Source organism: Scleropages formosus, chromosome 3, assembly GCF_900964775.1.
Source record: "Scleropages formosus chromosome 3, fSclFor1.1, whole genome shotgun sequence".
Lineage (NCBI taxonomy): Eukaryota > Metazoa > Chordata > Actinopteri > Osteoglossiformes > Osteoglossidae > Scleropages > Scleropages formosus.
In genome coordinates this window covers 29,385,160-29,412,844 of record NC_041808.1, presented here as the reverse complement: position 1 = coordinate 29,412,844, position 27,685 = coordinate 29,385,160, and the positions used below count along the sequence as shown (strand labels likewise).

At 41.0% G+C, this 27,685-nt stretch overlaps 1 protein-coding gene across 6 annotated transcripts; it reads left to right on the top strand.

The window, feature by feature from the left end:
- Positions 1-853: 853 nt before the first annotated feature.
- Positions 854-27,685, top strand: LOC108926021 (activating transcription factor 7-interacting protein 1-like). 6 transcript variants are annotated; one of them, XM_018738437.1, is made up of 15 exons: positions 854-898; positions 1,544-1,632; positions 16,572-17,079; positions 17,493-17,958; positions 18,109-18,284; positions 23,374-23,511; positions 23,632-23,706; positions 23,854-23,921; positions 24,282-24,361; positions 24,500-25,186; positions 25,415-25,470; positions 26,054-26,117; positions 26,214-26,384; positions 26,776-26,843; positions 26,942-27,685. In XM_018738437.1, the coding sequence occupies exons 3-15, from the start codon at positions 16,579-16,581 to the stop codon at positions 27,407-27,409; spliced, it is 3,018 nt and encodes a 1,005-aa protein (XP_018593953.1). In that variant the 5' UTR covers positions 854-898; positions 1,544-1,632; positions 16,572-16,578; the 3' UTR covers positions 27,410-27,685. The 6 variants fall into 6 exon arrangements, with proteins under 6 accessions (XP_018593953.1, XP_018593958.1, XP_018593956.1 ...); XM_018738442.1 differs by having other exon boundaries at positions 855-898; positions 16,895-17,079; XM_018738440.1 differs by lacking the exons at positions 854-898; positions 1,544-1,632 and adding an exon at positions 4,214-4,552 and having other exon boundaries at positions 16,895-17,079.

Sequence of the window (27,685 nt, the reverse complement as noted above, 5' to 3'; positions counted from 1 at the left end):
AACTACCCTCGTCTCTTTTCAACAATAACCACTGACTTGCCTTCACAGCTGCCTCAGACAGCTCCTTCGCCGCCACCTTTAACGAGCGGACTCTAATATCGAGCTCCAACAATGCTGTAGCTGATATAGCCTCAAAACCTCTTACACCTACCTTAACCGTTCTCATGTGAGCCCGCCATCCATGTTCCCTTGCCTCTGCCACCAGATCTGTATATAATGTAATTATCAACCCATGATTTCAGCACAATATAATTTACATTTACACTTACTGAATTGTGTAAATGTGCATTATATGAAGTGAGTGTTTTGTATTCACCAAACATAATACTGTGTACAATTACTAAAAAAGTTAAGCTTTTGTCTTGTATGTCTACAGAACACGGGGAACCGGAGCCTACCCGGTGTGTGTGTGTCTACAGAACATTGTTTTAGTAGTACTGTGGAATCTCCCGATTTTGTTTAGGAAATTTGAGACAAGCAGCAATGTTTTATGGAGAGCAGTGGATTCCCCTATGGTAACTTCCCAAAAACACTGCTTTTGTTTAATGTTTTTCTAAATGTTGTTCTAAAATTATATAATTTTATAAACATTGGTAGAAATTCCTTCAGGTAGAAGTCCTTGGAACAGTACAATCGGACAAGCTTGTTGTTGAATGTTTAGCCAGGGTAATATTCAGAGGGTGAGAGTAACTGTCCATAATTTCTTTGTCTGTACTCTTCCTATGTACAGGTGGTCCCTGGTTTACGATGGTTCGACACGATTTTTTCGACTTTATGCTGGTGAGCTGGCGATAGACATTCAGTACAAACCGTACTTAGAAAGCGGTATGCGGAGTGATACTCTTTCGTGATGCTGGGCAGCAGCAGCAATCTGCATCTCCCGGTCTTTCACGCAGAGGTGTGTATTACATGTATTAAATGCATTTGTGACTTATGATATTTTTGATTTATGATGGGTTTCATGGAACGTAACCCCATTGTAAATTGGAGACCACCTGCTTCGTGAAAGTCCAGGCTAAGTCCTTGGAATTCATCATTATTCAGTCTCCTGGCATCCTGTATGGAAATGGGGTTTTCCTAGCATACAGTTGCATAGAACATGATACCAGTTACAACAGATTGGTAAAACATCTCTACCTACATAACCTACATAGTCTGCAGAAAGTAAAGACAACCTTGTCCATTCTTGTACAGGGCCTCAGTGTTGCATGTCCCCTCCAGCTTGTTGTCCAAATGGACTCCCAGGGTACTTTTATGTCCCCACTGATAAAACTTTCACTCAATCAATGCTCTGTGACCACAGTGGACACTTGGACCTCCTGAAGTCTTCCACCATCTCTTTTGTAATCAATGTTGAGCTGCTTTTGGGTCTTTGCATGAATCAACAAAGTCCTTCAGTAAGCAAATGTACTCATCCCCCTGCCCATCCCTGAGAGCCTACCGAGTGTCTCTTGCTCGGAGCACCTAACTAGAAGCTGTGACATAATGACTGATGTTAACACTGCAAGCTGGAGTTCATGATGTGTCCATGCCTTTTTAACAGCCCTTCCTGAGGCAGTGTCTCCAGAGAGTCTTTCTTCAAGCTTTTCTGCAGATATGGAGCCCACCCAAGCTTCAGTACTCCTGTGTCAGGTAGCCTACATCATAGGAAATTAATGTTTACTGTTGCAATAGAGACCTGCGAATACTTTCTGTTAAATTTCTGTTTAACATGAAAGCAGAAAGGCAAGCAGTCAGTAATGCAAATTGCCTTTTAACATGATATTCTAGAATGTGCTTTTTTTTGCCTACATTTCTGTTATTAATTACACCCCACAAATGATTAAGTCATTAGTATCTCAAAATATTTTTGTGCTCTGAAAATTTGAGGACATCTATAGGTCAGTGGTGTAACTGCACAGGAAGTAGCAGATATCTAAAGTGCATCTACATTAGTGCCGTGTGAGACAAAAGAAAAAAATTGCTTTCCACTGACAACAGATGTGCGGGACATTTGGTGCATGTGAGAGACTACTGTTTTCTCACTGCTTGATTCACCTTTTCAGTTACAATATTGTCATTTTTAGGTTCTTTGATTAAAAATTTAATGTGAATTTTAGACTGTTTCAGGGCAAATGGTGTGTTAGAGAATTTTGACAAATACCTATGTTAAGTCATTTGGATTGATATGGTTTGTGCGGTGCTTGTATTGCCCAACCCACTTTATCTAATCTCAAACCCTCCCCCATCTCTTCCACAGCTAGCTCTGTTTACTCACCCTCGTAGCTTGTCAACCCCTCCCCCTTCCTGCTCCATTTCCCACACTGTCTCACACTGCCTGATCTCCACCCCCCAACCTCACATCTCACTCTTTGTCACTCCTTGAGCAATGGTGAGCAATAGAATGGGCTGAGTTTCTTTGTGAGACTGGAAAAAATGCAACTGGGCACAGTCTTTTGAATTTTGTTTATTTGGTTTAACTGTTCCCAAATTGTAGTTACAGTATTTTGTTTAGCTTTGGCATTTTTGCTGTGGTAGCTTGATAGAAGGAACAGAGCAAAAACTATAAACAATAATAAAGATCATATTTCTTCATATATTAAAATGCATCATAGAGTACTGCTTGTCCTTGCTTCAGAGATGTGTGGCATTTGAGAAAAGACTCAACATCCTTGAAAACATCATCTTAACGGGGCCCTTTACTTACAAATGTAAGGAAAATTTTTAGTACTGAAACACATTTAACTTTGTCTGTTTTGGAGGACCTCTATGGGTGAGCTCTGGGTTTGCAGCCAAATTGGCAGACATTTTCTGTGCTGTGTAAAACCAGCAGACACACAGAGGAACACAAAATGGCTGACCAGAGATGGGGGAAGGGAAATGGGGTGGAGTTTGAATAATAATTAGGTTCTTTAAATATTTGGTTTGTTCAAAGGTTTAACACTTCATTTCTTATATATCAGCAAAATTACACATACAGTATATATATTTGCAAAAAACTGTCCCCCTTTTTGCATTAATCATTTTGTCTGACACAGTAATTTAATAATGCACATATGTCAGTTTTGCTCTTTGTTTAATAATTATGTCACCAATTAACAGTAAAACTAGATTAAAAGTAAATGCATAGGAAATAAGCAAAACATACACTAGAAGGTGTTCTGGTGTTACATAGTTGACTGCAGGTACTGAAATTGTGGATAAAATAATCAGGATACAGTCTAAAGAGACAAACAGCATTTACAAAGGTCTTTAATCAGAACATCAAATATCTATAGATGGGTAGTGTAACAATTAAAATATGAGCATAATAATTTGAGCTAAGGGGCTGTTGTGCTGAAAAGAGTGAGGACTGATATTTTTTTTAAATATGCAGCATTGGTGAATAGTAATGATCCTATCACCCTTGGGTCTCTGGTGAGAAGCTGTCTGGCATATCCTGTGTCTCTATTTTAACTCCTCCCACACTAGCTGTTTTTGTACCCCTCCCCCTCTCCCTCTCATCCCCACCCCCTTTCTTTTGTATCCCTATCCACTCCTCCTCCCACTCTGGTGTTCACTACTGCTCTCACTACCGGTATCTCTACCCCATCCCCCTTCCCCATTCCATCTCTGTGTCCATTTTCCATTTCTTTGCTTTGTTTTCCCTTGTTGATGAGTATTATGTCAATAAATATTGTAAAATCCTGACAAAAAAGTTAAGAAAACCTTAATTTTGAACTTTAGATGAATATTTGAATTATCTGAGGTTGTGCAGAATCAGAAGATTGATACAGAGTCAGAATGAAACAAAAGTATATCTTAGTTCTTACATGTTCGTAATACATTGCTGAAATGGTTGAAAGAATGAGACTGGAATGTACCATTTTATGAGACCTGAGATTATGTTTTTATAATTCTGAATGGATTATAATTTACGAATACAGACAAATAGAGACCCACAGAGAAATTTACACACACATCCTACTCTGACTCACAGACCGTGCTCACAGACACAGTGGTAGGGTGCTGAAATTAGACCATAGTCTCCAGTAAATATTTTTAGTAATAATTTAATTACTGAACTTGAACATTATTTGAGAGCCTGCCACCTTAATATTAATTAAAATAGTTAAATGTGGTTTTTTTTAAAAAAAAAAAATTCTATACTGTTTTTTCCTTATCCCCCCCTGCTGCTTTTGCTCCGCCCCTAGCCCCACCCCTTTCTGCATTCTTGCTTTGTGTGTGAGACACAGAGAGAGAGAGAGTGAGCGCGAGCTAGTGTGCATGTGACTGTGACTGAAACAGGAGCACACACTCGCAGACCAGGAATGGCCTAGTCTTGCTCTTCTCTCTATGTACAACTGACTGTGAGGTACTGCATGTGTCACTCTTAGGTTGCAGTCAACTGACCTGAGTAACAGACCGATTAACTGTTCGAGTAACTAAGTGGGAAACTGACAGCCCAGATGACTGCTTTGCTAATTGAATGCACAAACCACTAAAGATGCAGATTTAGCTAAACAATCCTTTAACATTTTTCAAGCAACAAAACCTGGATTATTCAAACTTTGAATTTTTGGAAGTTAAAAAGGTAAGGTTGTTTCTTTTACATGAGATTACATTTTACAGAACACTAATGTTGTTTGCTGATTTTTTTTTTTTTTTTTTTACGTTTGTCTTTGTAAATTGTGGTAGTTCATTTCAATTTTGACAAGTAATTGAATTGTGCAGACTGCTGATTTTTAACTGCTTTTATAAAAGTAAGGGTTCAAGCTTCATGACAGTTTCATACTTTATACAGCTAGTCTGTTCTGTTGGTATTGTTATTAAAGTAACATCAGGAATTTCTCCATATGGACCATGAACACATCAGTCTATTTTATGTGTTTTAAATAGAAATACTTTGTAAAAAAATTAGTGTTTAAATTTCTTTTCTTTTTTTTTTCAGTTAACTGCATCTGCAATGAGTAAATGAATAATATATTTTGCTTGGCATTTCTAGCTCACTGAAAAACAAATTTCCTCAGAGAAATTAGGAAGAAACACATGTCCATGATTTCTTTTCCCTCCATTCCCCATTCTTCCTGCAAAAACTGCCACTTAAGTCCTTGTTTTGTACTAATAAACTGGTACAGCAACTAAAAACTTAAATTTTTATGTTAATTAAACATTAATTTTTTAATGTATACCTTTCCCTTATAAATTAAGGCTTAAATTGTCATTATTTGTTAAAGGCAAAAGTTGTGATACCATCCTAAGATCCAAAAATTACACACATTTCCCCCAAAATCCATTAAGTTATTGCATGCTAATTTAAACAAATCTAATTTCTTACTTCCTTTTGTCATCGTAGAGCCTAACCATTCTTACCGGAAGTACCTCTCAAGGCTCGTAAATGGCTGTAAAGTTTTAAAGTATCATCTACAAGAAAACAATGATAATCTGTAAACATCAAAAAAAATTAGTTAAAATGTGCTACTGAATGTTTCATCAAATTGCGAAAAGAAGAAACAGCATAATCTCCCTGACATAATTTTGCATGGTAGCTTAAGAACTGACATACCAGAAGGATACTCATGTAGGGGCTCTGATTTTGCTCACTTTCTTTTTCTTCTGTGTTACAAAGGAACACATCTAAGTTACAATATTTACTCATGTTGTATTTCTTGTAACCAAGTGGTCATTCACACATTATCAAGAACTGTTTGTACAATGCAGGGCTTTGGTGGTCTGGAGTCTAACCAGGAACAATAGACATGAGTCAGGGCACATTCACGATTATTAACTTAGCAAACACTTTTCTCCAAAGCGACATACCTCTCCAAGGAGAACACATGCACACAATGTCTACAACCGCTTGTCCTGAGTGGGGATGCGGCAAACCGGAGCCTAACCCAGTAACACAGGACCCAAGGCTGAAGGAGGAGGGGGCAAATCCCGGACGGGATGCCAGTCCGCTGCAAGGCACCTCAAGCAGGACTCGGACCCCAGACCCTCCCAAGAAGAACACGAGTGCATTACACCAACAAAAGGAGAGATCTAGATGCAGACACATGATTACACTTCAGTACACTCAGTCCGTCACATACTACCATATAAACCGGTATACATGATACAGTGGAATACCAGTCCATAACAGAGCAATTACACACTCTCATTCACTCACTCATACACATAGAAAGGGTGATTTAATGTCACCAGGTGTCTTGAACATGTCTTGATTGTGGGGAAAAAACCAGAGCACTTGGTGGAAACTCATGCAACATAGGGTGAACAGGCAGTTTTCATACTCTCTGAGCTGGAATCATACATCTGAGCAGAGCTAAGGAGTTGTGACACATCAATACAATGGGCTACATACCACTTAAATTTATCTTAAGAGATGGCCCAACACGTAACTTAAGCTTTATTCTGACTTCAGTGCCCGTTAATTTGGTGAAGGGTATATATCACATTAATAGAGTGAAATCTTGATTTATGTTGGGATTGGGAGACTGACCGTGTTAAAAGAGAAGGTAGGTAGCCCTGGTGGGCTAGGTTGATTAGGCACACGCAGTGCTGAGTGGTTTGTTTGCACACGTTTCGCCATCAGGCAAGGTGCCGTCTTCAGCTTGGTTAAAACACAGAAGGCTTTGGTAGTGTCAACAAAGTGTTGAGTTTTTAGGTGATCCTGATAGGTGAGTGGTTGTGATTAGCTGCTTGATTTACCTCTGACCTTCACCTTCTGCCATCCAAGTCATGGGGTTTTCTTCCTGTCAGCTCTGGTGGGGACCATGTTGCATGCATTCCTTAGCTTTCATTGGTTGATAAACTGCGTTGATATCCACATTCTGGTTGGTTGGTTGGTCCGAAGAACTGGGCTTCCTGGAGCTCTCTGGTCTTGTCTTTAGCTGGACTTGATGTGAGTCTTTGCACTGTTCCAGTTGAAGGTATGCCTGGTGGTTTCTTAATGTGCTGGATCTTATGTTATCACTGCCACTTGGTGTTCGTGTACCCCAGTCGACAGTTTTCTGCCAGTCTATTGCTCATAGTGTGTATATATATGAAATGGAATGGGTTTGACCCAAGCAATGGCCAAAGTGTGAGGACACTTTTGTATAGAGAAAGGTGGTACAATATGATGGTACGTGGTAAAATGGGTTGCCCTTTTCTGTACATGGGATATGCAGTGCCAGCAATTTAAACCATGTTTCTGGATTCATTCATTGTCTACTCAAGTAGAGTAACCAGTATTGCCTCATGTACGCTATAGTGGATAGGATCTTGTAGCAAGCCTTATGACTCTGGGATTGGTAAAAGCATGATGGACATGATGGGGGAGCGGTAAAAACTTTTCATTTTAAATAAATTAGAAACATGAAGGGAATATTACAGTAAACTTCATGTCTCACAAGTGTGGCCAATTTCCTTCTTTTTTAACCCCCATTCAATGATTAGAAACAACTTTGTTTACCTTTATTCATTTAGCAGATGCTTCTGTCCAAAGTGCTTGGATACTACTCATGTAGTAGTATTAGTCCGCACTTACTTACCCAGGTGAATTTCAATACTAGATGCACTACATACAATGAGTCAGTCATCCACACACCAGTGAAACACACTTTGTTATGCACCAACACTATGGGTGATGTCACCAGTCCACCTGAACACCATGCTTTTGAACTGGAGAAGGACACCCACACAGACACATGGAGAACATGCAGACTCCACACAGACTGAGTAGGGATCAAACCCAACCCAGGATGCCAGAGCTAGTGCTGAGGTAGCAGCGCTACTTGCTGTGCCTCCATGCCTGTCTTCAATTAAACTCTTGGGAAGAGTACTTTCCAATGTTATTGTGGGCATGTTGTTTAAACACACTTGTCCTAACACCCATATTTCCTTGGATTGTCAATTGTTACTACTCTGCATTAAAGATACACCTATAGGTTTTTTGGGGGAGCCCAGTGGGAAGCGGTTAACCAAGTCCAATCTCGTGGTCTAATTCTCTAAGAAAATTCAAGCAAATGTATAATCTTTCAATAATGAGGATACTTGAATTTATTGACAAATTACTTATTTGGGTAGCTAACACAGAATTCTGAAATTCTAAGGTTCACCAAGCCTATTGACTCGCTAGCTCACTGTCAATAGTGGAAGCAGAAGTGAAGAACAAGTTTTAAACTTAAGCTTCTGTAACATTTTGTTTCTCAAAATTAAAGACCATTATTTTCTCCGGTATATTACTTGAAAAGTCTTCAGTCATACATACGAAGTTGCATCTGCTATGACTGCACATCCTGTTATAACTGACGTCAAAACAAAGTTTAATACTTTTGACAACTTTCCTACTTGTTTTAACATAACTTTCAATGGTACATAATATATTCACTCACACAGTCACTGACTGTCAAAAACTGCTTGTTAAATACAGAATGGCAGCGTTCTGGTACTTATCCACAGAACAGGGCATTTGGGTAGGCAGGGAACACTGGACAGGATGCCAGTCCATTGCAGGGTAACCTCACACACAGTCACACACTATGGTTAGAGTCACCAACTGAATGTGAACACAGGCAGAGCATGCAAACTCCACAAAGACTTAACGGGGATCAAACCTTTGCTTGATTTCAAACCCTAGATACTTTTTTTTGGTATTTTTTAAATGTTGTACATCAATATACTTTGGCAGTGGAGTCTATGAAGTACCTGACAAGATTGAATTCCACACATCTAACAAAGGTTGAAAGAAATACGAAGGGTGGGACTGTCTGACCTATTTTAAGAAAATAACTGAAATGGCTGTTGGACCTAGCAGTAACTTAGCAGTTATCGCATTAGAGTTGCACTTGCATGAGCTAAATTCCTCTTTACTGTCATGTTAGCTTGGACAGAAGTACCTTTTTAATCTGTTAAATGGACTGTTGAAGTGTCACTAAAACACTAATATTTAATGTGGTTTTATGTCTGAAAAATTTTAGTTGAATAAGTAGGCCAAATGTGACTATTTACTCAGTATTGATGCCTGAGTAAAGTAGCATTACATATGAATTGGATAATTACAAACAACACTATTGAAATCCTTGACAACTACCAGTTTCCTTTCTTCGTGTTTGATTCTGGACAACTTGGCTTTGATTTAGTATGTCAGTTCTTGATCTCACATGAAAATGTAGGTCATTGCTGAAATTCTAGAACATTGTAAAGGTCACTTCTGTTGCCGAAGTGTGGTGAAGGGGGAAATTACATAACCCGTCGTCTTCTGAATCAGAGAAAAAGTGGTGGTTAAACAGGTCTTAGCTGGATTAAACCAGTTTGTGCTGCCTAGATTTTTATTGGTCCGAAGCCCAAAAAAGAGAACTGGTGGTTACAAGTGTTGTAGGAAGTGAAAAGGCTTTTGATGTCTTCAGAAAACAATAAAAGAAGAATTCTAAGCTATATTTTTATTAGTAAGACACATCATAGACTATCACTTGTTATGTTATGGAGAAACAATAAAGGGGCAAAATGAAACCTTGATAGTCCTGTGTCCAAGTGGCTTAACTGCTTGATATGTTTGTGTTTGAACTTTGAATTATAGTTTGACACATATGACATTTTCTCTGTATTTGGTTTAAATGTAAGTCAAATGAAGCCATAGATGTCTTGTTAGCTTGGCCCCCTCCTTTTCATCTTAGTGAGTTAAGCTCTGTAGTCCACCCCTACAGTACACCGTCAGTGGTACAGCCCGTGCTCAGCTGTAATTTTCCACTCCGTTGCCCTGACTGTTTCTGTCTGACTGTGAGTGTGGGGGGAGGGGCGTGTGGGCCTTCTTCCCTGTAAGTTACTCGAATTGCTGTTGATGAGGATATAGAATGCTTGGTGCTGCAGAAATGGCTGTTAGCTATAAACATGCACTTATAAATGTACATTAGCTGTGTGTTTTGGAGACATCAGAAAGAGAGTGGTATTGAATAAGAATCAGCATCTTACCTATGTTGGTGTGTAGACTGACTTTCTGACTACTTACGTTAAACTTTGAAAACCTTCGAATGTCGGAGGTCTCTGTGCTCACACCTACATGAAGAGTGGATACAGTTTTGTTTTTAATTTTCTTTTTTTTTTTTAACCTCCATACCATTTCCTCACTTTTCCTCAGTCTGTACAAAAAATTAGCAACCATGTCAGTCAGCAGATGGCCTAGATTCTATGCTTTAGGCCTGTTTTATAAAACTTTTTCTGTAATTTGGGTAATCATGTATTTTATAGTTTTAAATATACATTTTTGGTTTCTTTCCAGATATTTTATTCCAGGTCAATATTAAATTAATTACTCTTTTGTTTCCAACTTTGATTTCACCTCAATAAGCATTTTATGAAGGCATTTATACAACGTATACCTACACAGATTTGGTCCAAATTGTTGTTGGTTGGATAATCGAACTTCTTTTTTTGACATATTCGATTTTCCATGCAGTATTGTAATATGTTTATGTCATTGCCACAATTGTCAATGTATAAGTGAACTGTAGCAGCTTTGCATTATATGAGATGAAAGATTAAGTGAAGAGTGACAGATGATCAGACATCTCTTTATGCAGACAGTGGCAGTGCAGCAGTACCGTACCATGCAATGCTGCTGCAGCTCTCTGTACATACAAGGCTTAAGCAGGTCTACCAGAGGTACCTCGGTTCATACAAATTGATCCAAAAACAGTTAGCACAAAATAAACAATTAAAATAAGAGCAAACTTATACAGTATCCCTAAACCCATATCAAGCATTTAATTCAACAAGTGCAGTTTTGTTATTTGTTGTCACCTTTTTCAGTCATTAATTCATATTTTTCCTTTTTTTGGGGTTAAAATAAAAATGAGTAGGGGATCTGATGGTTCTTGAGACATTGCACAGTGCCTATATATGCTCATTTTATCCATTTGTGATTCTGCTTCCCATTTCTTCTTAATGTGCCTTTAGTGTAGCGATGCTGTGTTGTGTACAGCCTTGATCACTCTAGACAGTCAAGGTTACTGTTCTAGAACATAAAGGTCAGTTTATGCCCTCAAAGGAGGGAAATAATGTAAGAATGCCATATTGGTTTTATTCAGTAAATATTAGTAGCCTCAACTGGATGAAACCAGGTTAGATTGGAAAACAGCTTGAACAAATGGTCTGAATATTACTATATGTGGACAATGGTATAAGGGTGGGAATAATTTCTCAGTTTTTTCCCCAAATTCTATATCATGCTATATGTCATGCAATAACTATAGCAACCAAAAAGGGTATTGAAAAAGTAACTTTTGGCAGTTGTCCTTGTAGTTATATTAATGTGTATCCAGGGATAACAATGCTAACTTCACAAACAGACTTGCAATGTATGACTAAATTCAAAAAGTGCTTATATACAAATGCTGCTATAAATCACCCACAGTTTGGCAACCTTTGAATCAGTTTGTTGCAAGCTCTGAAAATAGGCTCACTGACACCCACTCCCTGAAGATGGAAGTATGACAGTATAACCTCTTTTTACAAAACCATATTCTCTCATTTCAGCTATGCTTTAATCTGTTAGAGTTCAGTTTTGTAGCTATTGTCATTCTTTTTCTGAGTGTCTGTTGTTTGCTTGGCATTTCTTTATTTTGTCAGTTGATTGTGATTGAGTTACCCCCTCTGCTTGGATGGCTTCCACAATGGTACAGCCCATGCTTTGCTGTAATTTTCCACTCGGTAGCTCCAACTGTTTCTGTCCGACAGTCTGTGTGGGGGAGGGTTGAATGTGCCGTGTGTGTATTAACTGAACTATGTCTGTCTGTGCCTTCTGAGGTTTTGTAGAGAAACCTTTTTGTTGGATATTTGTGTCTCTAACAGTTACTGCAGTCACATTCTGTGTATTTTATGTATTTTTGCAATTTCATCTCTGCGTTGGCAATCTGTCTAAAGGTGCTTTTTCTGTCAGTTTTTTTGTACCAAAGTTAAACTTTAAAGGTGCACCACTGCAATTTCAGTAGCTGAAAAGATTCTTGGTACTGTACACATTCCATTTCTGTTACCTCATCCTGTCTTCAGTCTTACTTCACTGTTTGCTCACTCTTTTATAGGCAGTAAAACTGTGTGGTGTTATTCTTTTATGAACATATTTTGAGACCAAGCAGGAGATGGTTTATTTTCTGACTGTAAAGATTTTTAGCTGTCACCTTCTAATCTAGGTTTTTATCTAGGGAATGGAAGTAGACAGAACAAAATTTAAAACTGAAATGGTTCTGGAAACAAATTGTTCTGACCTAAAGCATAAATGTGATACACTGGGAATATGGTATAAAAACAAGAATTTATTGTCCTGTTGTCCGGTTTCCTAAGAACCAATCCCTTTCTCTTTTATGCTCTATTCAAATCACGTTGCTCTTGTTAAGGACTTGAAAATTGTGGTTTTCTTTTGGAAATACCCCTGTTACCAAATAATATGCAAGTGTGGTTGATATTTGCATATTATAGTTTGAACCACTCTTTGGATGGGGCAAAGAAGGATGCATGGACGTTTATTGGAACACCAGCACAGTAAGCGGTATCGGCGATTATCGATGGAAATAATGATCTCAGTCCAAGGACCCCTTTTTCTTCAAGGACCTATACCTAAAGCCAGCCCTACACATTCCCCAACAGGCACTCACCCCCTTATAATCCTTTACAACCCCCCACTGGTGGTTAAACAATAATTTTATATTTCCCATAATTCCTGTTATTCACAACTATTCACAGTAAACATCTGTTCCCCCGTGAAAGGGACGCTCTGCAGCAAGGTGGGTCGTTACATTGCCCCCCGTCAAAAAGAACAGCATCTTTGCTGCCCACCTGCCCGAGGACAACTGTCCAGTGCTATCCTCAAACATGTCTTCTGTTGAAAGTGCAGGTCCAAGACACTCAACACTGGGGGCTGGGGCAGGGAAAGTCGAAATAGCCCACTATGGTGGTGCGTCCGGGGGCCGAGGCAGCCATCCTCATTTTTTGTCCACCCGGCCTCATTCCCGGTACAGTTCTTTAACGAATACACTACCAGTCTTGGTGGCGCAGATGTGGTTCTCACCGGCCACCTTGTGCTTCCCGCGGCTGGCCGGCTCTTGCAATAATGCAGGGACTATTCGCCGCAGACCCTCCAAATTGTACCTGTGTCATCAGCGGTGACAAATTCCCCTCCTGTTGGTCTGGGTGCTCTGCTGCACCTCCCGCCGCTTGGTCACCCTTTCGTCGAGGGACCCAAGTGTTCTGATCCTGTTGCCACTCCCATCCCCACCACCTCACTGCATACCAGGCCTGCCGTGATGCTCACCCCATTTTAAGACAGCTTTAAGGAGCTTCAGGCAAGCTGGGGGTTTTCTTCCCCACAGTGGTGATGTCTTCAAATGTAGGTGATCTCCTATTTGAGGGTTTGCTCAACTCGGCTAGGAAGCCCTGCCTCTGCAAAGACAGGGTAGACTGTTCTACACCTTCTAGCACGTTGGCCAAAGTCTTGGTGGCTGTTTGCTGCCTTCCACTGCCATTTTTCTCCTGGGGCCAGGGAGAATCACTTGACTTACTTACCCTTGGTGAGTGGTACCTCACAGCTCTTCTCTGCCATCTTCAAGAAAGCATGCTCTTCCCTGTGTTCCCTGGACACCTGTGCTTCACAACAGCTCCTCTACCTCAAAACTTGCCATGGGCTCCTCTTACTCTGGTCACTGTTTTATTGCCCTGCTGGCTTTTTCCTTCATGCCGATCCTTGTTTTTCTGTCTTCGGGGTTCCACCAGTCCTGAATCCAGCTTCTCATGGTCCTGCCCCATTCTGCTTCTGGTACCAATTTAGCTTGTGCCATTCTGGACTTCCTCCTAGTCCAGACTGACCAGTGTGAGGGGGACCATTTGGTCCTCTGCCCAAATGATTGCTTCTCAAACCAAGTGCAAGGTTGGTCACAATGGACCAGGTTGGCCATTACCTTCTTGGGGCGATTGGTGAGCAATTTTGAAATTACATTTACATTTATTTACTTAGCAAATGCTTTTCCCCAAAGCGACTTCCAATGAACTCTATGTAGTGCTATCAGCCCAATTATCTTTGCATTTGTGCAAAGCATCTTGAGGGTCCTCCAGTTGGCAGGATTGATTTTGTTGCTTTTTTAGTATAACAAGGAGAAGACCCCATCCTCATGCTTTCAGTAAGTTTGCTTCTGCAACCAGCAAAAAACTAGCCCCAAGACATCCAAAAATGTGAAATAAAACTCTGCAGGAAAACCGCTGAGGCCTAGAACTTTTCATCCTACCAAGCATTTTCGACAGCTTGGACAAAGTGATTGGGCTCTCTAAGCTGCCAAAGTATTCTTGGGGAAACCCTGATGCTAGTTTCTCTAAAAAGCTCCTTTTTGTTAGCAGCTCTGTTTCCCTAACTTTAAAAAGGTTTCTATGAAAACAAAATGCAACCTCCAACATCTGAGCAGCATCAGTGAAGGACTTGCCCTGTTGGTTCCGCAGAGAAGTAAAACCTCTCTTACGTTTCAAGCCCCTCAACGTTTTAATAAGTAGGAAGTACACTTTCTTTTCCTCTATGTCCTTACGTCTGGTGCCAACCAGAAAAGCTTTGCCCTGCCGCTCATACAGTTGCCTCAAAGAAGTCTTTATCTCCGTGGTTCTATCATAATGAAAGTTTCCTCCATTATTGTGGCAGGAGTACATCCTCTGAAGTTCCTGCTCTTGCGAGCTGATATCATGACGTTTCAAAAATGGCATGTTTGATACAACAGTTGATAGTGAGGGTCTTGGCTTTTGCCTTGACCCCTTCCCACCAATCAGCCACTGAGGGGTAAAAAAAATCCACGGATTTCTGCCACAGTGAAAGATTCCCATAAAAAAGGCCTGTATACTCCTTTTCCAGGAGGACTTTGGTGTTCAGCTTCCAGTTGCCTGGGCCATGGGTCGGGGCCTCAGTGGAGATTGTTGCCTCAACCATGATATGGTCTGTAGGCCACTGGGCAGACAAGGGAACCTTTTTGAAAGTAATGGCGGACTAAGCTGAAATGTAATCTAAACAACTATAGGCACTGCGGTTGTTGCACCAGCTAAGGCCTGGCTTGTTGGGGTTGCTTTTTCGAAAACCTTCAGTGATGCTAAAACTGCATGTAAAACTTTTGAAATGTTTAATACTAGTGTCGCATTTGCCCTCAAAGATATTGCTCTCCTATTATTAAATGTTTATCTGCTATGCAGTAAGGGACCAGCTCATCTACTGGCAGTGTGGGACCTGACTTCCACTGGAGCGTAGATGCACAGAATGCCTATGTGCTGACTTCTCCATGTGACATTCACCCCTTAAACCTCTCCAGAATGTGCAGTTAAAGGCCTTACCTTTTCAAAGGCATGTGGATGACACATACACTCCAGTCATAAGAAAAGAGAGCCACATCCTGCTGATCCTGAAGGTGGACTTCCAGAAAAAACATTGGCTGAAGGCGGAAGACTCAAGTTGATCAAATACAGAAGTCATTCACAACTATTTTGAATAAACAGTTGTTTTCGCTCGAAAGGGGAGCTCTTCAGTAATGTGGATCATTGCAATATATTCATGGAATCACCCAATTTTCTCTCTTTTGGTTAGAGTTTTTGGGTCAGCTGGACAGTGTAATTACTGCAATATCTCTGTGGTTGAAATAACATGGGTCATTCTAGGTAAAAACAGCTGCTGAAATTACCTGTAGTATTTTTAATTATCATATTGCTCAGAACAGAGTGGACAAAATACAGATATTTTGGCAGGAGCTAAATGGAGGAGTCAGTGACGTCTGGAGTAAATCTTGAGTTCGCAACAATGCACGAGAGTGATTCAGCTGGAATGTTGGAAAAGTTGTAGTCAGTGATTAAATTAAAAAAAGGATGATATTGTCTGGGCCTTTGCCTGAGCTATTGTAAATTTTTTTTTTTTTTTTATATTCGAGTTTGAACATGGTTGTAATAAAACATTGTAATCAGTCTAGTAATCATTGTAATCGTGTAAACTTAAGTGGACTAATTTTTTCTGTATTTGGTTGTTCACAGTGCATGAATATTTCAAATTTTAAAGGTTGTGCATTTGTCCAGATTTGGCACATACAGAAAATAATGGAAAGACAAAAAAAGTAAACCTCCAAATTCAAAATATCTGTTAATGGGCCAGAACCAAACATAAACATTTATTCTTTACAATTTTCCATTTACATTTTTGCTTGAAATACAATTTTAATTGAGAAAATACATTTAACTGAGAAGTTTAAATGAAATACTAAAATTGTTCATGCAGTACTAACACTATCTCTAAAAGAAATTGCCCATAATAGCAGGATATATGGGCAGACGAGGCATTTTTGCATAGAATTTTTCCTATTTTGCCCTAATTTATTGTCCAACAGTTTACTAGACAGGTATCAGGTTTCATGTTTCTGTTTCTCCGACTATGAAAATTTGAATGAATTCCTCTGGACAGTCAGGCAACCGTTAATGTCATGTTGTGGATTATATACATTTAGGAAAAAAAACAAAAGATAAATATATTGAAACAAGTGCCTGGTGCTAGTTCTTCAATACTACAGATGTAGATTCAGGGTTCTGTTTTTCTACAGACAAGAGAAATATATTCTCTTACCCTTTTTCAGGTGAAACATGGATGTGGCAGTTCCAGAAGAACCCCAAAAGAAAATTTTCAGGGCCAGAAAAACGATGAAACTAAGTGATCGACAACAACTAGAATCTCTCCACAACATTCTGCCCTCTTCTTTTTCATATTCCTCTATTGCTCCTACACCCCTGCTGATAAACAAAAAGCCACCCAAAGAGGGACAATTGGAAACTGGGAACAATAAGGAGAACGAGGAAGGTGTTGCTAGTAATGGCCAAAACGCAACATGTGCAGCTTCCACTGTCTCCACTGAGCATTCTACTCCGACAACACTCTCGCTGTCTCTCTCTCCATCTCCAGTTGCTAAGGCATCATCTCCTCCTCCTATGTCCCCTTCTTTGGACCCTTTCATGAAAGATGGTGATAAGAAAAGGGACCCTGAGGGTGAAGGAAAATCTGCAGTCCTGGACAGTGACATGATGGAGAGAGAGAAGAAAGAAGGCTGGGCAGAGGGGAATACAAATGCTGCTGTGTCAGAGAAAGAGGTCAGTGAGTAGGGTAGAAGAAATGGAAAGATGTTTTAGGAATGAGATTGCAGAGGATTGAGACAATGGATGTTGGAGTAATTTTAAATTGTGGTGAAAGGTTTTAGGCTATAAATTTAATATTCTGTCATGTTAAATTAGGAGGGCGTGGTGGCGCAGTGGGTTGGACTGGGTCCTGCTCTCTGGTGGGTCTGGGGTTTGAGTCCTGCTTGGGGTGCCTTGCGACAGGCTGGCGTTCTGTCCTGGGTGTGTCCCCTCCCCCTCCAGCCTTACGTCCTGTGTTGCTGGTTAGGCTCTGGCTCCCCGCGACCCCGAATGGGACAAGCGGTTCAGAAAATGTGTGTGTGTGTGTCATGTTAAATTTATTTTTTTTAATGAATATTTGTCACAATACCATATTGTCTTGTTTTTAGGATATTCACTCCAAACCTGACCCCAGGTCAATATTAACCAGTAAGGACCAAGATGACTCCAAAAATGTCTCCCTTGAGATCTCTGAGACAACAGACAAGGGGGTCAAGAAAACAGTTTTTGAGGAGATCTATGATATGGATAGAGAGCCGCTAAAAAGTATCGTAGACGATGCCGCACTCACGCTGGGGAAAACGGATACAAGCTCTCTCCCTGAGTTTCCAATTGTCCCTTCCAACACAACTTCCTCTTCTCCATCACTTTCTCCATCCCATGCCCTTGAGTCTGATCAAGAGGTGAAAGAAGGGTTTTTAGTCTTGAGTGATGAGGATGAAAGTCAGGGGGATAGGGATGAAGAGAAAGAGATGGATGGAGAAATGATGAATGCAGATCGTAAGGAAATGGAACGAAAGGACCAGGCAGTTTCTGTTTCTTCTCCCACCGAACTGTCATCTTCTGCAAATTCAGGTAACTCGCACTAGTGTAGTCTTTACTCTGTGAACTGTCAAGGTGAAGCATGTCAGTCAGCAGGCCACTTCATATGTATAAGGACTAGTTAACAGTGACAAAGTATATTTGAAATGACTAGGTAGTTGTAATTGTCATGTAACCCATCAGGCAGAAAGGAAGACTGTGACAGTGGGATCCTGACAAAGAAGCGTGCCATGTTAAGTGAAGGACGTTCTGAAGAGGAGGGATGCAGGAAGAGGCCTAAGGTAGAGAAAGGGGAGCTGGAGGCCCAGCTGGAGCTGAGGATTACTGGGGATACTGGCATCCGGCAGCGGCTGGAGAAGGTAAGCTTGTATGCTGTGACTAAAAGGGGGAGCAAGTGTTGAAAGAGCTAAGTTAGAGTGCATTGTCCAATAAGTAGGAGCTCTGGATACCTCTTGAGTCAAAGTGCTTGAATCAGTGAATTTCTTCAGTAAATAATACAGTGCCTTGAAAAAGTATTCAAGCACCTTGAAAGTTGATGCCATTTTCACTATTTCAAAAGATACATACAAATGTTCTCACAATTCACAATTTTTACTCACACTTGCAAAAGTCTCTTGCAAAAGCCAAGTGAAGGCTGGGAACAATAAAGAGAATGAGGAAGGTTTAATTTATTAAATTATTTGTCTTAAGATATTAAAAATAACAGTGTAAAAACTGAAATGTGCTGGTTGCATAAGTATTAACATCTCTATGCTCCAAAACCCTAAAGTGATTACTTGTTCTGAAAAAGATACATTTGCATCTTATTTGGACATAATTGAATAACTCGTTTCTGCCAGTCAGCAATTAAAGGTCACCTTTCTGGAAATAAAAATCACTCTGTTTAGGGGTCTTTAGCCAGGCTGTTGAGCCCACTGGAAAAATGAAGACTAAAGAACATACCACAGAAGTAAGAGATAAAATGATCCAACGGTATAAACCAGGAAAAGGGTAAAAAAAAAAAAAAAAAAATCTCAAAGTGCTTGAATGTCCCAGTGAGCAGTATCGGATCCATCATCAGGAAGTGGAAGGTGTGTCACACCACCCAGTCCCTGTGTAAAGAAGGTTGTCCATCAAAACTCAGCAACCAGCCAACATATGAACTGGTAAGGGAAGCAACAAAGACACCAGCTATCACTGAAGGAACTACAGAAGTCAGTTGCTGAAACTGGGGTATATGAGTCTGCAAGATCAAGAGCTCTCCATAACACTGGATTATTCAGGAGTGTGGCAAGAAAGAAGCCATTACTGAGGAATATCTATAAAAAGGAATGTCTGGAGTTAGCAACAATGCATGAGCGATTCAGATGGAATGTGGGAAAAGTTGTTGTGGTCAGATGAAACTAAGATAGATCTTTTTGGCCATTATTCAAAGCACTATGTATGGCGCAAACCTAACACTGCCCATGCCTCGATCACCATCCCTACAGTGAAATATGGTGGTGGCAGCATAGTGGTGTGGGGTTGCTTTTTATCTGCAGGATCTGGGAATCTTGATAACTTTGGAAGAATGGATGGACCTAAACACAGCGAAATACTGGAAGAGAACCTGTTCCAATTAGCTCAGAAACTGAGGCTTGGGAAAAGGTCTACCTTCCAGAAAGACAATGATCCCAATCACATTGCCAAGGCAATACTGGAGTGACTCAAAAACAAAAAAGTGAACGTCCTGCAATGACCTAGTCAAAGTCTTGATTTCAACCCCATTGAGGATCAATGATATTTTTTGAAAATTGCAGCCCACAATCACCATCCAACCTGAATGGTCTGCAGAAAATTTGCCTGCAAGAATGAAACAAAATCACCCTCGATCAGTATGCAAAGCTCGTTTAGACCCAACCCAAAAGATGGCTGTTAATGCAACAAAAGGAGGCTCTAATAAATATTAATGTGTGGGGATTGAATACTAATGCAAGCAGCATTTTTGCAGTCTTTCTTTCTTTCAAATGTTTTGACAAATTATTTACTTTGGTTTTGAGAATAAACAGAAGACTTAGGTTTAGAGTAAAAATACTTATTGGAAGAATATGTGAAGGTATCTTCTTAAATTCAGAAAATGGTGATAATTTTCAATGGGGGTTGAATACTTTTGCAAGGCACCGCTGACGTGTAAGCCTAAAAACTTTCTGGACTTGCTAAATGGATTTAAACTGGCTTCTCATCTTACAAACACAATTGGAACCAGAAGTCTGTTGAACTCGATGTGTTCATAATGTTTGCCATTCAGTCACAGTCAAGAAGCTTAATACAGGCATACTTTGATGTATTTGCAGTTTAGGTTTTATAAAACCATTAGATATAACTATAATTTACTCTGTATGACTTAGCATTAGTAATTGTTAACTTTGAAGTATGTTGCAGTTAGACTTTAAAATGAAAATTTTGAAAATGACAGAAGTATATGATCTTCAAATTCCTGCTCACTGCTGGCTGCTGACCGGTTCATCCCATAAACATATAGAATGTCATTTTATTATTTATTGCAAACAACAAACACTACAGATGAAGTGCGCATACCATGAAAATGAGTTGAATGGAGTGGGGGGTGCGGTGGCACAGTGGGTTGGACTGGGTCCTGCTCTCTGGTGGGTCTGGGGTTCGAGTCCCGCTTGGGGTGCCTTGTGGCGGACTGGCGTCCCGTCCTGGGTGTCCCCCCTCCCCCTCTGGCCTTACGCCCTGTGTTGCTGGGTAGGCTCCGGTTCCCCGCGAACCCATATGGGACAGGCGGTTCTGAAAGTGTGCGTGCGTGCGTGCGTGCGTGTGTGTGAATTGAATGGAAGATGGTCCTGTGCTGCTCTTGTGTTTGATTGCACTTTGCTGACCCCTATTTGTTGAACCCCAATCAATAACTGTCACCTTGTCGTGGTGGGTGGGTTTGGACACTGCTGTAACCAAAAGGGCAATACTGACTGAAGTCACACTCCTTCGGGTTCCACCTTGTCAGGAAGACCAATGCTTAGCAGTCAAAGAGCAGTGAACCTCACTGGGCAGCAACAGTATGGGTCAGTGTTGATGGCAAAGGATCACATTTCAGTGACAATGGCACCAACATTAGCTGTGCGGAAGGAAGTTCTGGCAGTCTCTTTCCGTATCCTGCCACGAAAACTCTATGGATAGTAACAGTTATTTAAATGGACACAGATGCCAGAGCACCATAAGAACTATGAGACGACATAAAGAAAGTCATGGTTGAAGAAACGGAAAGAACCTTTGCACGACCATGAAAAGAAAGGAGACCAAAATGGATAACTGAAGAAACCTTGAATATTGCTCAGAAACTTAGGAAGGCTAAAGCGAAAGGACCAGGAGGAGAAGTTATTGATCTCAACCGGGAATTTCAGCATGCTGTCAGAAAGGACAAAGAAAAGTACTATGACGACATGTGCAGGGAAACAGAATCTGAAAATATCAGGGGCAGGACCTGATCAGGTTTCACGAAACTACGCGAATTGAAGAACTTGAATCCTAACTGGAATGCTGAAAGATGCTCAACGATGCAGAGGAAATCAAGAACAGATGGAAGGAATACACTGTGTTGCTGTACCAAGAAGATGAAGTGGAGAAAAAGGCATTTCCATCTCTGCCTTATGAAGAAGAACCACAAGTGATGAGAGAAGTAGAAGCAGCATTAAAAGCCTTATCAAAAAAGAAAGCACCTGGCATTGATGGTATTCCCATCAAATTCTGATTCTGAAATTACTGGAGGAGTCAGATGCAGCTGTTTCAATACTAACAAAGCTCTGTCAAGAAATCGAGAGTACAGCGCATTGGCCAACAGATTTGAAAAGATCTGTGTTCATACTGATGTTAAAGAAAGATGATCCAACCAACTGTGGGGAATAATCGCACAATTGCCTTGATCCTGCATGCCAGCAAAATATTACTCAAGATCCTTCAGTGGAGACTGTAACCCTACTTGGGACAAGAACTGCCTGTAGAGCAAGCAGGATTCAGGAAAGGGTGAGGGACAAGTGATATCATCGCAAATGTGAGATGGATTTTTGAAAAGGCTAAAGAATATCAAAAGGATATCTACATGTGCTTCATTGACTACAGCAAGGCGTTTAATTGTGTGAATCATCAAAAACTCTGGACCTCACTATGAAGCATGGGTATACCAGAACCCCTGGTCATTTTCATGCACAACCTTTACAACAACCAAGAAGCAACAGTTTAAACGCGACAAGGGGAAAAAGAATGGTTCAAAATTGGTCGGGGTGTAAGATAAGGCTGCAAACTCTTCTGTATCTGTTTGATTTATATGTGGAAAAGATCATCAGGGAAGCAGGGCTATATGAAGAGAAATGGGGTGTGAAAATTAGCAGAAGACTCAACAGTTTTCACTATGCTGATTATACAACCATATTAGTTGAAAGCAAGGATGATTTGACACATCTACTCACCAAAATCAAAGAACAGCTTGAAAATGGGCTTTCATCTCAACGTGAAGACGATGAAGCTGTTTACAACTGGCAAACTGGAAAACTTCACATTTGATGGAGAAGACCTAGAGATAGATCAGTCTTCCATCTACTCAGATCAATAATTAATAAAGAAGTGACGAGCAGCCAAGAAATCTGACGACAAATTGCTCTGGGCAAAACTGCCATGAAGAGCTTGGACAAAATTCTCAAGTGCAGGGATGTGACTCTGTACACAAAAGTCGGACTAGTTCAAGCCATGGTCTTCTAACGTCATGTCATACGAATGTGAGAGTTGGACTGTCTAGAAGATGGACAGGAAGAAAATTAATGCCTTTGAAGCTTGCGAAGAATCCTGCGTTTACCCTGGACGGCCCGGAAAACAATTGCGTTGGTATTGCAGCAGATCAAACCAAAGATGTCATTGGAAGCTCAGACGACGTGGCTTTGACTCTCTTACTTCACACACATGCGGAGAGGACAGTCATTGGAAAAGGAGATCATAGTGGGCAAAATTGTAAGTTTAACGTAGAAGAGGAAGGCCTGCTTTGTGGTGGATCGACACAATCACCACAGCCACAGATGCCCCACTTTCAAGTCTTGTCCGGTCTTCCACCAACCAACTGCTTTTAAGGACAACTATCCATAGAATCACCATGAGTCGACATCGAATCGACGGCACCGAACAACATTTGTTAACACAGGTCATGTGCTCTGTGATCAAACAGTAAATTATTGAAAATAGATGTGTGAATGAAGTGCAATTAAAAATAAATGAATATACTGGAAAGTTTGTGTCTTTGAAAATTTATTACTTGACAGCCTGTTGCACGAGGAATCAGTATACAGTTCTGTTGTTTTTAAACTTTGCCTTGTTCTTGGATTTGTTTGCCTGTTTTGGCTTTATTTTCTCTAACCAGATAAATTCATTGGTAGAGAATGAAATGTTTATCCTGTTTGCTCTCATTTCCTTTCTACAAATGCACAGGTGGTGCAGCACCTTGTTGCAGAACAATTGCAAGTTTTGCAGCTCACTGTCTTTGACAAGAGTCTGCAGGAGCTGCGAGAACGAGTGGACAAAATTGACTGTGCCACCAAACACCAGCAAACTCTCAACATGCTCCAGGTAGTATGCCCTTCTTTGTTGCCATAGTTCACCCTATTTCATGATCACCCCACAAAGGAACAACGTGCTGAAGTGGCTACTCCATGTTCATGTGTGTGTATGCTTTTCATCCTCATTCAGGCAAAGATAGCAAGACTAACCAAAAAGTTTGTAGCTGCCAACCAGGCCAAGGAGAATGCTGGGAAATCAAAGGAGGTGAGTGGGACCAGAATAAATAAAAGCCCAACCTGTCATTTACCTTCTTAAGAATTCTAATGAATCTGTAAGGCAAATATTTTATTTAGCATTATGTCTGTAGTTTTGGTTAGTCATGAAATGGTTGAAGTCATGCATGTTTTTCAGGTGTCCCCCATTTCATCTGCTACTGCCTCTGCGGCCAAACCTACCTCTAACACTGCTCTGACATGCCGGTAAATTATTATTTGAAGAAAATTTGTATTGATGTGACAGGGAGTTTATTATAGACACTAATTTAGACAATTGGAAAAACAAAGGACTTGTGTAAGTATCCTGTACTGTTGATCTGCTTAGCTAGTTCCCATTGTACAGTTCATGTTTGAGGGAGTGTGCCTTAACTTCTTTTGCAGCATTTTTTTCTGATTTAACTGGGTACTGTAGTGAAAAGATTCACAGAATTTATAATTGCCAGTGATTTTGGCTGCAGAAACATCTTATGAAGCCTAGTCAAACTGAGGGTTGGTAAAAGAAGGCAATGCTGCCCTCTGTTGTTTCACAAAAATCATACAAAATTTAAGGTGTCTTGTCTGTAGCACAATGAAAGGAATGCTGGAGACTCACCAAGCTGAACCACATTGTCAGAGTTCAACTCTCAGCCCAGTTAGCTGTACAGGTGAGCTCCTGTCTTGCTTTGGGTTTGTGTGTTTCACTCTGAATGTCTGCATCAGTCCTAGAAACTAGCTGACATATGCATATACCTTCTTAAAACTCTGCCTTTGTGACAGCTGGCTAATTCTTTAATCTGTTTCAGGAATCCCAAATCAGCGCAAGCCTGCACCAGTTCTTACGACTCCCTCAGCTCCAGTCCCAGCCCCTGGATCACCTTCCAGTGTTGCTCCACCCTCTTCTCTTACAAATACAGCCATGCCTTCCTCACAGTCAGGAACCTTAATGCTGAAGGCTTCCTCTGCTAGTGCTGGGCTTACACCTAGTGCCCCCATGTCAGCCTCTACACCCATCTCCCTGCAGCCCCTGCTCATACAGCTTCCCCTTGCTGTGTCGAACCCTCAGGTTGGACATACCCCTGGGGTTGAGCTAATCCCGTTTTCCTCACTCGCTGGGACTACTGCACTCAGCAAGGCTAAGACCACTGCTCCCTCTACTGCGATCATCTTGCAAAAATCACTTGGGGCCACTGCCACCTCCTCTGCATCCATTGTACCTGCGCCACCTGCGCCTCCTGCTCCCTCGCTGCCCCAGATCACATTGGCTCGGGGGGGCATGCCCTCAGGGGGCAGTGGAATAATCAGCGTGCCTAGCCCTGGCGTGTCTGTCTCCACTGCCCGCACACCGACACCATGTATTTCTGTAGTCGGTGTGACCTCCTCTTCATCATTACCAACTCTGACCTCCTCAGTACCTGCAGCAACAGGGAGCCATTCATCTGGACTAGTACTATCAGGGCCAGTGTCAGCAGCTGTGATGGCCTCAAAAACAGGTAATAATGACAACAAGTAATTATTGATGGTACAGTTTCATTTAGGCCTTTTCTGTTTTCTCTTCGTATGATTTTGTACATTTCTGCAAAGCACACAAACTGGTGTGCAAGTTGTGCATGTGGGTTGCTGGTGTCTGATTCTTACATCCAGTCTACACTCATGTTATGTGTATCATTTATTACAATTTCTCTCTCTTTTTTGTTCTCTTTTTATAAATTTATTTTTAGACAACCAAGCTACAAACCGTGCCACAGAGTCAACCACTGCAAGGATGCCTGCACAGGTAAACCAGAATCTAGAATGTGCACATAATCACAGAAGAAACTCATGTTTGTTCCCTAATACAGTGCAGATCCATTTAAATATGCAAATTTAATACAAGGTAGCATGATGTCTCCCAACACTTAAAAGTGACTTCTTAATGCACAGGATATAAACTTCACAATAGAGTGAAATGTGTGCTCATCTCCTTCCAACAAAAAAGATTTGGGTTCAAATGACTGCTTCTACTGTAGCACCCTTAAGCAAAGTTTTTATCCTGAACTGCTTCAGTAAAAATGACCCAGTTATATAAATGGGTAAATAGTTTTAAGCAGCTTAGTATTAAAAACATTGTATGTAACTTTGGAGAAAGCATGAGGCGAGTTAATGAGTTTAATATTTAGTATACATAGTTTATAAAATGATATGTGGAAAATTCTCATTTAACTAAGATCAGTTGTGGGATGTCCCATGTCATGCACTACATGAGTCTGGTTAGTCAGAATGTTAAGATTGTCCCCTTTAAATGCAGTCCCTTGTCTCCCATGAAGCAGCCTTCACCATATTTTATAATTCCCTTCAGTAAGATCATCTTTCTGTGGCAGGCTTCACGCACACACAGTTCTGGCCCAGTTATAGACCTGACTGAGGATGACGATGATGTCCAAGGTGAGGAGGAGCTCCCTCTCCATTCCTTTCCTATTTCTACCATCCACCCTGCTCTGTCTTATTGGCAGATCACCTGGTTATTTTGTATTTTGGTAGCAGCTGCCCTCAATTTTTCAGTTACTGGAGTAAAGAGGGTAGTCCATTCCAACCCTTCTGTGGCAGCATCATCTTCATCATTATCATCAGCTGAAGCAACAGCAGCTACCCAGCGGACTTCTGGTCCTCCCCCTTTGATCAGCAGCTGCAGTGCCCAATCTCAGCCAGCAGGTAAGTTCTCAGAGTCAAACTGATGCTGACAATACAAAGGAAAGCAGGAGATGTGGGAGTCTTGCCATGTCTCATTCTATTTGCCTTGTTACTGGATGATCATGATTGTCCACTTTGAAACATATGCTACATTATGTTAAATTTCATAGAAGAACACAGTTTGAAAGATAAGCTGGAACACAGATCTGTGTTTTAATTTAGATTCTACGTCACAACCGGTCAACTCTATTCCAGTCAGCAGAAATACAGGCAGTGGCTCAGTTAACAAGAAAGGTCACCCCTCGGGGTCCAGGGAGCGCTTTAGTTCATTATAATGTGGAAAAAGGCTTAATGGCAGAGATTGAGTCTGCGGTGTGTTTTGAGAAACTAAGCATTTTTTCCCGTATTACAGTGAGATCACCTCAGAGTCAACCTCTGTCAAATGGACCGCAGGTCACTGTACACCATCGCCCCCAGCAGGTGATAAGCCAGAAGTACACCTTCGTGGCCTAATTGTTCTACACTATTGTTTCTCTGTTTTGCTATATATGCTGGATGACCACCTTTTCTCTTTGCAGGAGTCTCAGTTGAAAAGGACCCCTAATGCTCCTACATCTAGCACACAGCAGTCCCTCATCCCTCCCTTACCACCACCTCCCACACCTCCTGCTCGTTTGCCCCCTGAGGCAGCACACTCATCCCCCCCACAGCAGCCCCAGCTCAAGTTGGCACGTGTGGAGAGCCAAAACGGCATTGTGCTGTCATGGAGTGTAGCGGAGCTTGACCATACTTGTGCGGCTGTGGACAGCTATCACCTATATGCCTACCATCAGGATCATTCAGCCAGTGCCTCATCACCTGGATCGCAGTGGAAGAAGATTGGCGAGGTGAAAGCCCTGGCTCTGCCCATGGCCTGCACTCTTACACAGTTTGTTTCTGGCTCAAAGTACTACTTTGCTGTCCATGCACGTGATGTCTATGGCCGCTTTGGACCCTTCTGTGAGCCACAGTGCACTGATGTAATTCCTCTTTCCTCCAGCAGCTGAGGTACAAAAGAAAAGCACTATTTGTAAATAGAAGGACCTTCATAAGGCACAACAGCCTGGAACACCATCTTTCTTGCATATTAAGTTTGGAAAGACTTGAAAACAAATCTTAGTCTGGACTTGTAAGTCTTTTGGGACAGGCAAAAGGTCATCATTGGAGGTGTTTTGTCGAAAGAGTAACCTTGTGGACCAGTCATTTAAGCAAGCCCTGTTGCTTGGGTTTCTATATATATTTTTCTATTCATAAAAAATAATTCTACCTGAACAAAGTTAATG

Excerpts from the sequence above, each read along its gene's own strand:
- LOC108926021 (XM_018738437.1), top strand. The coding sequence starts at position 16,579 with ATGGATGTGGCAGTTCCAGAAGAACCCCAAAAGAAAATTTTCAGGGCC. Across the intron at positions 17,959-18,108 it reads GTCATCTTCTGCAAATTCAG|GCAGAAAGGAAGACTGTGAC; the intron begins GTAACTCGCACT and ends GTAACCCATCAG. Across the intron at positions 25,187-25,414 it reads TGTGATGGCCTCAAAAACAG|ACAACCAAGCTACAAACCGT; the intron begins GTAATAATGACA and ends ATTTATTTTTAG.